Source organism: Babylonia areolata, chromosome 4, assembly GCF_041734735.1.
Source record: "Babylonia areolata isolate BAREFJ2019XMU chromosome 4, ASM4173473v1, whole genome shotgun sequence".
Classification (NCBI taxonomy): domain Eukaryota; kingdom Metazoa; phylum Mollusca; class Gastropoda; order Neogastropoda; family Buccinidae; genus Babylonia; species Babylonia areolata.
Window position 1 is genome coordinate 29,344,936 of NC_134879.1, and position 12,312 is coordinate 29,357,247.

General features: G+C 45.3%; 1 protein-coding gene across 3 annotated transcripts in view; it reads right to left on the reverse strand.

Moving 5' to 3' along the window:
* LOC143281642 (sodium/calcium exchanger 1-like) overlaps positions 1-11,684 on the reverse strand; it is a 160,453-nt gene extending 148,769 nt beyond the window's left edge. For 2 of the 3 annotated variants that reach the window (XM_076586891.1, XM_076586888.1), the window contains exon 1: positions 8,525-11,684. In XM_076586891.1, the coding sequence (XP_076443006.1) occupies positions 8,525-10,341 (1,817 nt within the window). In that variant the 5' untranslated portion in view covers positions 10,342-11,684. The remainder of the gene's footprint in view (positions 1-8,524) is intronic. The other variant, XM_076586890.1, reaches the window with a different exon arrangement.
* Between the last annotated feature and the right edge of the window lie 628 nt (positions 11,685-12,312).

The window sequence follows — 12,312 nt, forward strand, 5'->3', positions numbered from 1 at the left end:
TGTTTCCTTTTTCCGGTCTGACCTGGAAAACAGAACACAGCGTGTTTACTTAGACGGCTCGTATTCTTCTGAAGGTCATGTAGATCGTGGTGTTCCGCAAGGCTCTGTTCTTGGACCCCTACTCTTTTGCATCTATATTAACGACTTGCCGATGCATGTATTACCCAGCAATGTCGTCTGCGATCTGTTCGCTGATGACAGTTCCCTTCATTGTAGCGACACCGACATTGATCTTGTAGAATCATCTCTACAACAAGGAATAAATGTCATTTCAGACTGGTGTTATCAAAACCACATGGAACTTAACCCACACAAAACAAAAAGTATGGCACTGACATCCACACAGAAACACCAACGTAAACCTCTCATTTTAAAGCTCGAGGTAAATAAGAACTCAATTGAACAAGTTTGTGAGCACCGCGTTCTTGGGGTAATTATTGATAAAGAACTGAACTGGCAAGCTCATATCAACCATGTATGCAAACAATTAGCCCGCAACTTGTTCCTACTCAATAAACTTAGATACTACGTCGATGCTCCAACCAGAAAATTATTCTTCGGGGCACATTGTCTCTCTCATGTCAATTATGCATCTACTGTCTGGAGCATTGCCAGTCACAACCAGCTAAAAAAAAGTTAACTCACTGCATAGACGAGCAGCTAAACTTATTTTACCAGACCACTCCCTATCAACAGATGAAAAATTAACAAAGTTGGAAATATCACCACTATACAAGCAGTTCGACTACAATAAAATGGTCCTCATGTTCAAAGTACACAAAAACATGTCACCATCATACCTCAGTGACCTTGTTCAACGGGCATCAGAGCGTTGCGATTCAGATAATTGTATTCTGCCTCGTGTGCGCATCGATTTGTACAAATATAGCTTTGCATTTTTTGGACCATCTGTTTGGAACTTTTTTCCTTCGTTCATTAAGACGTGCGATTCATTACGTTCCTTCAAATCAAGCATACGAAAACTTCTCTCTTTTTTTACCAGCTAAAAAAGACAGAAAATCATGTTTTTTGTGAAGTTTGTGTCAATACCTTTACATGCAGAGAATTTATTTTATTTCTACCTTTGTGTTTTAATGTTTTTACTTGTTCGCCTGTTAATTGGATGTTATTACCTGTAACATCTGCATCAGCAAATAAATCACTTTTTGTATAAGTACAATGTTAAAGTTGTGTTCCTCTGTTCTCTTTATGTCCGCTATATGTTTCTCACTTCGGTCATGTCTCTGTATGTGCATAAGTATATGTGTGTGTGTGTGTGTGTGTGTGTGTTGGGTGGAGAGAGTGTGTGCATGTGTATGGATATGAATGTGTGAATGCGTTCGTTTTATTACTTTTTACGATGTTAGTGATGATGATGGTGATTACTATTTGTAGTAGTAGCAGTAGATGTAGCAGTGTTAACAATATTATTATTGTTGTGTCGTTATCGTTAATGTTGTTATTGTTATTGTTGTCACAAGGACAGATTGGAAGACTGGGCGATGCCTAAATCTTTATCCTTGAGTAATAAAGCTTTTTTTTTAATCTTGAATCTCTCGTTTGATGCTGAGTTGTTGAGTACGTGTTATTCTTCTCCGGGTTATAAACGTGCCAGCGTGCGTGAGTAAGCCGTGAGTGTGTGTGTGTGTGTGTGTGTGTGTGTGTGTGTGTGTGTGTGTGTGTGTGTGTGTGTGTGTGTGTGTGCTGTATATCATATGGCGCGCGCAAAAGCACGTTGCATATGTGTGTGTGTGTGTGTGTGTGTGTGTGTGTGTGTCAATGTGTGTCTGTTTGTCTGTACTTTTGTTAACGCTTCTCTCTGTCTTGCATGTCCGTCTGTCTGTCTGTCCGTTCGTGTACATGTACGCGCGCTGTACTGTACAATGGCCCCAGGAGACTCCGGCAGCGGCAGTGCCAATCTTAGCGGTCATGAACCAAGTGGGCTGGGCCGTTCCCCCAAATTGTGTTCCTCCGTCCAATTAACTCCGTGCCTAGTAGGAGATAGCTGTGATCCATTCTCCATCGCTCAATCCCTGGATCCATCTTTCTCTTCTCCCCTCACCCGCCACCCCCCCCCCCCCCCCCTCGACCCCCCCCCCCCCTCGACACCCGTCTCTCTGTCTCAGTCTGTCTCTATCTCACCCTCTCTCTGTGTCTCCCCACCTCTCTCTCACACACACACACTCACACACACACACACACACACACACACACACACACACACACACACACAAAATTTTAAAAAAACAAATCTTGATCTTCTTCATTTCGGACAAAACGTCTTAATGGAATGTGAATGTGGACAAAAAGCCATAATTGAATGTGAATGTGAATATATATATATATATATATGTGTGTGTGTGTGTGTGTGTGTGTGTGTGTGTTTGTGTGTGTGTGTGTGTGTGTGTGTGCGTGTGTGTGTTTCTTTTCTTTCTTTCTTTCTTTTTTTTTTTTTTTTTTTTAACAGAGGGACGGCAGACACGGCAACTTGGTCAGAGATATAAACAGCTATTCAAGTTTCTTGCCCTAATCTTAAAATTGCCCGGCCACCAGTGGAACCCGATATTATCCAAGCAAAACTCGGTGTACATTACGACGAAACGATGTATGGTTTCAGGTGGGTTGTTGGTTTTTTTGTTTTGTTGTTTGTTTGTTGTTGTTTTTTTGGGGGGGTTGGTTGGGGTTTTTTTTCAAATTTAACCACTGAAGCACGGTGTATCGATTCCCAGTTGATAAAAACAAACAAACAAACAACAACAACAACAACAACAACAACAAAAACCCAACAACTGGTCACTCTTTCTAATTCTGGGTCATACAATTAATAAAAATCGGTTCAAGAATATTGAGATAATAATGTAATCTTAGAATCAGATGTCTGTAGGTATACCAAATAAACGAGTTTCCTGTTATTGGCAGTGGAATCACACAACAGTATACTAAAAAAAATAATTGTAATGAATATCAGCATTGTTTCAACAGGAGGCTTTTTTTCTTCTTCTACATATGGAAAGGATATCTGGTTAGTTAAAATGGTTGACTTTCAAACCGAGATTTTGTTCAATGTCTGATGGGGGGTTACTTTCTGGGTATGTGAAGTGTGTTGGCCAAGTGGTAATGCGTGTGCCTAGGAAGCTAGTGAATCCTAGCGCACTGGTTCGAATCCCACAGTCGCCAGTACTTTCTCCTCCACCACCACCACCCCTAGCCCCCTCCACCCCAACCCCCCCAGACCTGGACCCAAGTATTTCGAATGAGACGATCAACCGAGGTGCAGCATGTACTTAGCGCACGTAAAAGAACCCACAGCACCAAAAGGGTTTTTCCCTGGCAAAATTCTGTAGAAAAATCCACTTCGATAGGTGAACAAATAAAACTGCAGGAAAAAGGAAGAGAAAGGGGAGGTGCTCTCTGTGTAGTATGGGGGGGGGGGGGGGGAAGAGAGAGAGAGAGAGAGAGAGAGAGAGAGAGCAGCCCGAATTTCACACAAAGAAATCCGTTGTGACAAAAAGAGTAATACAATACCATACAATATCTGAATATGACTCATTTTTCAAAACTTCCTTACTCATTGCTGACCCCTTCATATAATAATAATAATAATAATAATAATAATGTACATTTATATAGCACCCTTTTCTCTCTAAGAGCTCAGGGCGCTTTACATGAAAGAAAAATATTACAAATTACATAAATCATCCATGACCACTCTTTCTCAAAACCCCTCTCCCCTAACCCCTCCTCCCACGCCCACCCCCCCCCCCTCGCCCCCCTCACACACCCCCACCCCCGGCAGCCCCCCCCCCCCCCCCCCCCCCCCCCAGCCCCTCCCCCCTCAAAACACACATACACACACACACTCTCTCTCTCCCTTTCCCACTCTTCATACATCCAAAGTGAGCTGACATGGGTGGTTTTGGAGAACAAGGAAGCTGAGAGTGCTTATTGATAGGTTTTTTAACTCTCTCCATACGAACGGCCAAAGAGACGACGTTAACAGCGTTTCAGCCCAGTTACCATCATCAAAATATTGCAAGCGGAAGGCTCTTATACTGAAGAGGTGAATGTTGACAAAGAATACCACAATTCTGACGACGGAAGCTAAAGGTTGGGTCATTCAGACACCCACTGGACATCCGAGGGGTCTGTGCGGAAGAGAAGAGAGGACTGGCCGTACTGAGTGAGTTAAAAGATGAGTTTTTAGTGATGAGCGAAAAGCAGAGATAGAATCAGATGCACGGATATGATGAGGAAGGTTGTTCCAGCAGCAAAGGAGAAAGAACGTTCACCATAACTTCTTGTATTGACACGAGGAAGTTTCCAAAGGTAACCGGCAGACAATCAATTACTGCACGTTACATATCACGTCCTACAGTTCATACCCACAGTTCGGCGGGTTAGTGAAAAGAGAAAAAAAGAAGAAGAAAAAAGAAAATACATAACATGCACGAGTCACATATGGAATCATCAGCAGACTTGGTGTTAGTGGAAGCGGGCGAGGAAGCTCTGAACTTCCTCTGAACTTGAGGCTGTGAGATGCAGACATACACTACTGTGTACCATGTGTGTACCATGACGCTTAGTGTATAGATATGATAATAATTATGATAAAAAGATTAATATTGATAATAATAATAAAAGAAGAAGAAAGAAGAGCAACAACAACAACAACAATACTAATAATATCGTAATATGTACAGTGGAACTGTGATCCAGTACTGGTCAGTTTCACTGGGATCTATAGAAAAGTTAAGAGTGTTTTAAAAAGAGTCGAATACACAGGCTGCATTAATATATTTTGGACACTGGTGAAACTATTCTGAGTAAACTTCGCATGTTCGCGTGCTTACTGTATACTCTCTCTCTCTCTCTCTCTCTCTCTCTCTCTCACACACACACACACACACACACACACATCCTTCATCGGGTGTTCTTGTTGTTCACGTTCAGAGATGAGAAGTACCTAAATCACGTGAAAACCTGACGTAACACGCGAAGTGACGACAGAAAAAGCGCCTGGTGCCACCTGACGTAGGTATACACAGCATTGTGTGCGACACAGTGAGGAACAGATGGAAACAATACCGCTGATCTAGCACATGCGTACACACACACACACACACACACACACACACACACACACAAACACGCGCGCGCGCGAGTACGTCCACACAAACACACACACACGCAGATTCGCACATTCACACACACACACAAACACACATGAATGCATGCACACACACACACACACACACACACACACACACACACACAAGCGCGCGCGCGCACGCGCGACCGCGCGAGAACTGTAAGATGGATGGAGGGTGCGAGATAGTAATGAAGAAAAGAAGGACGGTAAAGAGGAGGGAGGGAGGGAGGAAGGGAGGGAGATAGTAATGAAGAAAAGAAGGAAGGTAAAGAGGAGGGAGGGAGGGAGATAGTAATGAAGAAAAGAAGGATGGTAAAGAGGAGGGAAGGAGGGATGGAGGGAGACAGTAATGAAGAAAAGAAGGAAGTTAAAGAGGAGGGATGGAGGGAGGTAGTAATGAAGAAAAGAAGGAAGGTAAAGAGGAGGGAAGGAGGGAGGGAGGGAGACAGTAATGAAGAAAAGAAGGAAGTTAAAGAGGAGGGATGGAGGGAGGTAGTAATGAAGAAAAGAAGGAAGGTAAAGAGGAGGGAAGGAGGGATGGAGGGAGACAGTAATGAAGAAAAGAAAGAAGTTAAAGAGGAGGGATGGAGGGAGGTAGTAATGAAGAAAAGAAGGAAGGTAAAGAGGAGGGAAGGAGGGAGGGAGGGAGATAGTAATGAAGAAAAGAAGGAAGGTAAAGAGGAGGGAGGGAGGGAGATAGTAATGAAGAAAAGAAGGAAGGTAAAGAGGAGGGAGGGAGGGAGATAGTAATGAAGAAAAGAAGGAAGGTAAAGAGGAGGGAGGGAGGGAGATAGTAATGAAGAAAAGAAGGATGATAAAGAGAAGGGAGGGAGGGAGGGAGGGAGACAGTAATGCAGAAAAGAAGGATGATAAAGAGGAGAGAGGGAAGGAGATAGTAATGAAGAAAAGAAGGATGATAAAGAGAAGGGAGGGAGGGAGGGAGGGAGGGAGACAGTAATGCAGAAAAGAAGGATGATAAAGAGGAGGGAGGGAGGGAGATAGTAATGAAGAAAAGAAGGATGATAAAGAGGAGAGAGGGAGGGGGGTAGTAATGAAGAAAAGAAGGATGATAAAGAGGAGAGGGAGGGAGATAGTAATGAAGAAAAGAAGGATGATAAAGAGGAGAGAGGGAGGGAGATAGAATTGAAGAAAAGAAGAATGATAAAGAGGAGAGAGGGAGGGAGATAGTAATGAAGAAAAGAAGGATGATAAAGAGGAGAGGGAGGGAGACAGTAATGAAGAAAAGAAGGATGATAAAGAGGAGAGAGGGAGGGAGATAGTAATGAAGAAAAGAAGGATGATAAAGAGGAGGGAGGGAGGGAGACAGTAATGAAGAAAAGAAGGATGATAAAGAGGAGAGAGGGAGGGAGATAGTAATGAAGAAAAGAAGGATGATAAAGAGGAGAGAGGGAGGGAGATAGTAATGAAGAAAAGAAGGACGGTAAAGAGGAGAGGGAGGGAGACAGTAATGAAGAAAAGAAGGATGATAAAGAGGAGAGGGAGGGAGACAGTATGAAAGAAGGATGAAGAGGAGAGGGAGGGAGATAGTAATGAAGAAAAGAAGGATGATAAAGAGGAGGTAGGGAGGGAGATAGTAATGAAGAAAAGAAGGAAGGTAAAGAGGAGGGAGGGAGGGAGGTAGTAATGAAGAAAAGAAGGATGATAAAGAGGAGGGAGGGAGGGAGATAGTAATGAAGAAAAGAAGGACGGTAAAGACAAGGGAAGGAGGGAGAGAGCGAGACAGTAGAGAATGAAGTAAAAAAAAAAATGAAGAAAGGGAGAGAGAAAGAAAGAAAGATGCAAAAGATACATACAATAAAACCTGAAATCTGAACGAAAGAATTATTTAAAATAATAAAATGAATGTATAAAAGTTAAAACACAAAAACCAGAAAGAACAGGAAGGAAGAAGCAAACTGCAAAGAAAGAAAGAAAGATAAAAATTTAAAAACCACACCAAAGTAACAAAAACTAAAGTAACCGAGAAAGAATAAACACCCAGAACATTCAATATATAACTGACAGGCTCCATATAGAAAGAAAGAAAGAAAGATATATTCAGAGAAACAAAAAAAGAAACAAGAACACCAGAAGAAGAAGAAAAAAAAAAAAAGATACTAAGAAAAAAAAATCATCAATACATTTTTGATTGACAGTCTGCATAATGTATGCAAAGGATAGGCCAGATAATGTCTTGAGCTGTCACATCTATAAATCCGAATCCGGTGGGGATTGTTTTGTTGTTGTTGTTTTTTTTCTCCGAGCAACAGATGGAAACATGTTTTCTGCTGATCCAGCACTTGCGCGCGCGCGCACACACACACACACACACACACACACACACACACACACACACACACACATCTATAATATATGCCGGATGGCAGCGAAAATTCAGATTTGGGTTTTTTTGTGTTTTTTTTCGTTTAACAAAATAGGTGTTGGTTTTCAACTTTGTTTTATCTATTATATATATATATATATATATATATATATATATATATATATATATATATATATATACATATATATATGTATATACATATATATATATATACATATATTATATATATATATATATAAACGCACACGCACACAAACACACACACACACACACATAAACATATATGTATATATAAACGCGCGCACACACACACACACACACGCGCGCGCGCGCGCACGCATGGAGTGCACGAGCACGCCAGGAGTGTATGTCATTATTTGATCATGTTTTCATGAGGATTGTCGCAAAGATAAGGCAAGAAAAACTCCACCTATTATCTGTTATCCCTATCTTTCGTTCTTTATAAATAAAAAAAAAATTTAAAATTATATGCAGCGCTTAGTCATGTGAATCATCTAAACTACACACACACACACACACACACACACACATGCACGCACGCGCGCGCGCACACACACACACGCGCGCGCGCGCCTAGATTGAAAGATATACACACACGCGCGTGCGTGCGTTCATTATGCGTATATACACTCGTGCATTTACGAACACAGAAAGACAGATAGACAGACACAGACAGAAAGAAAGAAAGAAGACCGGAAGAAAAAAAAAAAAAACACTGCCATAAACACACACACACACACACACACACACACACACACACACACACACACACACACACAACACAGAAAGACTGGAAGAGATTTATACACAGACGCGCGTGCGATCGACGAACACACACGTACACAGAGAGAGACAGCCAGTCAGACAGACGGCCAGACAGACAGAGAAAGAAAGAAAGAAAGAAAGACAAGCACAACTGAGAAAAAAAAAACACCACAACCACACACACACACACACACACACACACACACACACACACAGCCCCTTCTACTGCTACCACTACTACTCACTCAGTCTCGTCGTTCTCGAAGTACAGCTCCCCAGTGATGATCTCATAGTCAATGCCGGCCTTCGCTGTGCCGTCCACGGCGTGGAACGGGACGGCCACACTGCCCCTGGCCCCAGAAGACCTCACCACCTTAATCTTCAGCTCCCCGACGTTCTCCGTCACCGACAGCTCCCGGTCAGCAAACTGGAAGACCCCCGGGTAGTCATCGTCCAGAATCATCACGGTGGCCACGAAAGGGACCGCCAGCTCAGCACATGGAGCGTCCGCATTGTCAGACTTGTCGCCGTCCCTCTCCGTGATTCGGACGTTGCTGAGATGGACGAAGAAGTGCTCGTCGTCCTCGAAGACGTCGTCGTCGATGACGATGATGCTCAACTGTCTGTGCTTCTCTCCCGGCTGGAAGACTAAAGTGCCTTCGGCAGCCACGTAGTCGGAGCCGGCATTAGCTGTGCCGTCCACGGTGTGGTAGTCCACGTGCAAAGTGGTGTCCATGTTCCCGCCTTGGCGGCTGACGGTGAGGGCGAAAGTGCCCACGTTTTCCATCACGGTGTAGTGGCCAGGGTCAAAGTAGACCTGGGTCACAAGTGACGTCTTCTCCTCGTCCTCCGTCACCTTGACGTCCTGTAGACTGTTCCTCCTCTCGATCTTGTTCCTCTTGATGACCTTGCCGGCTCCTGTCAGTTTGCGGGTGGCCTGGATGCGGTAGTAGGCCCGGCTTTTGGGCCAGCGGTTGATGGCTTCCAGCTCTGCCATCTCTTCTAGAGTGCGCGTGTCAGCGTTAGGGTGCCTGCGGCGCAGCTCGCGCAAGATCCCGATGAAATCGCTCCGGTGCTGCTCGAACTCCTGAAAATTAGGGTCCTCAAGTGTGACCTGTTTGTCCTCCTTCTTGCTTTGCGATCCTTCTTGTTTGTTTTCCTCTGCGAGAGGATTTGCTTTACCGTCAAGGAACTCATTGTCAGCGACGGGTTCTGCCGTGCTGCTTTTCCAATAGGCAGTGTACCTTGTCTCCAGCAGCTTGTAGAACAGGAGCTTCCTGTCCACAATGTAAGCAGTTATCACAGTTGCTGGGAAAAAGGCAAAGGTCAACAATGCTTCCCACACTTCCACCACCCCTTCGGAGGTGACAGACAGAATAAAGTACAGCCAAATATAAGCGAACACGCTCCAAGTTGCGGTGACGATGAAAACGCGCAGGTGATTGATGCGACGAACTTCTCCTCTCGGTATGGTCACGACACAGATGGCGATGATGATGAACAAGTTAAAAGCAGCGCTTCCCACAATGGTGCTGGGCCCAAGGTCCCCAGCCTCGAACTTGTTGTGGCCGATCTCAATGATGGCCAGCAGGATCTCCGGGGCAGAGGACCCCAGAGCCATCAGAGTCAGGTTGGACACTGTCTCGTTCCAGATCCTGACACTGACCGTCGTCGTCTGTCCGTCTGGCTTCTTGATGACCACATCCTTCTCCTTGGACGTGATGACCTCAATGGCCGCCATGAAGCGGTCCGCCACGATGGACACGCCAAGGAACATGTAGATGAGCGCCACCATGTACACAATGGCGCGCGCACTTTTGTCCCCGATACTCAAGTTGCCCTGAGGCGTCCACATGGGGATCAGCAGACCGTTCCTGCATTTTTCAGAGTCTGACGTGCAGTTCTGCTCACCAGATGTCTTTTTCTCCTCGGCTTCGGTGCCAGGAAGGATGTCCAGGAAGATGAGAAGCGGGATGACCAGAAATTTTCCGACGTGTGACAGCGCTACACCCCATGGGGCGTGCAGTCCTGACAGGACAGTGCCACTGGTGAAGGCAGCCATTGTGTTGGCCGATACGTCTGTCTCCTTCCAGATACTGGTCACACAACTCCTGTTGCTAGCTGCGGCTGATGGCAGTCTGATCGACGTCGGAACACACAAACTAAGACGCAACACACAAGAGAAAATCCGAGTTTGCACACGATCGAACAATCATACTTCTCAGTGCCTCCCTTTCATTCAGAACCTCATCCTGGCGACAATGTCTTTCGTCACGTCCTGAGGGGGCTGCACACTAATGACAGTTCTGAAACAGTTTGTGGTTTGCTTCTTTCACCGTGAACATTGCACACCGCATCTTGGCAGGTAAACATACCGACGCTGAGCCAGCATGGTCGGTCTCTGCAATACTGACCCTTCAAGTAGACATCAATGCACAATGTGTCAAACGACCGGTACTTACGCTCAGGAATTGAGTCCGTTACCCAGCCAAGACATGGATATGTCCACTCACTTCAACACACACACACACACACACACACACACACGTGGTTTGTAACAATCACAAGACACGAAGGTGCGAACGCTTTTTGAGGCGACTAGCACTGCCAATTTGGTGAAATCTAAAAAAAAAAAAAAAAAAAAAATTAAAAAAACAACAGAACAATTTATCGATGTCACACTGGGGAAATGTCTCCACGTAGCCTCCTACTGTAGACTGACGCCACAGACTACCATCGCTGAAGCCTCCGCTAACCTCCGACAACACTCGGGGCAGTGTTTATCTGACGTAGACGAAGGTGAAAGTGTCAGGCGCAATGAAACAGACGCCCCTCTGGCGGCAGCGTACTTACGACAAGAGCAGCGGCAGCATCACCAACAGAGGTAACAGCAAGGCAAAAGCAGCAAGACGTAGGTAGTGGTAGTAGAAGTAGCGGCGGCAGTGCGTTACCGAGGCAAAGGAGAAACAACAGAGCCCAAAATTCCACACCACCAAAGCAGCATCAGCAACAATAAGTATTACACTTGCAACAACCGCACGAGTGTGTTAGTGATTGTGTGTGTAGTGGCTCACTCTGTGTGTGTGTGTGTGTGTGTGTGTGTGTGTGTGTGTGTGTGTGTGTGTGTGTCTGTCTGTCTGTCTGTCTGTGTACGCGCGTGTGCGCACGAGCGTCAGCCAGCTCCTTTAAGTAAAGTCACTTATTTGGCGAACTTGCTGACGTGGTTTAAACATTCTTGAGGTGAAGCTTTTGATTTGGTTTTCTTTTGTTTTATTTTGTGTTTGTTGTTGTTGTTGTTGTTGTTGTTGTTGTGTGTGTGTGTGTTGTTGTTGTTGTTTTCACTTTTTCACCACACAGTAGCAGCTGAAGACTGGCAGGCCGAGCTGTAGGGCGGGTGAGGGAGGTGCTGTGGTGAGAGGTGGAGGTAACTGGCTGGTGGAGGTGAGCAACATCCTTCTTGCCTGTGCCGGTGTGAACTCCACAAGGCGGCACTTCACTGCATCACGACCTATTACAATGTAGCGCCCCAGCGCTCACACAGGGGCGGGATGTTTGCCGTGCTGTGCCGTGATGCTGAAGCTGCTGCTGCTGCTGCTGCTGCTATTGTTGCTGCTGCGGAAAGGGCGTAATAGCGGCCTGCGGTGGTGGTGGTGGTGGTGGTGGTGGGCGGGGAGAAGAGAGAGAGAGACGGCAGATCGATGTTCAGCACATGCAGTCGTTGCTCTGCCCTCTGTCTCTCTTTCTCTGTCTCTCTCACTGTTGGCTGACGGACAGTGGAGGTCTTACGTGTTGTTGTGGGGCCGTGAGATTTCTCTGTTCTTCTCCTGTCGAAACAAACAATGCTTTGTTTGTTTTTGTTTTTGTTTTTGTTTGTTTGTTTGTTTTTCTGTGGAGTTCTGCCACTGACGCGACCAAAGTCCTGTTTAATACTGATGCTCGCGCCAATGCCCATAGGCGCGCTCACGCACGCAAACAACACACACACACACACACACACACACACACACGTACACACGCGCTTAAACACACACAT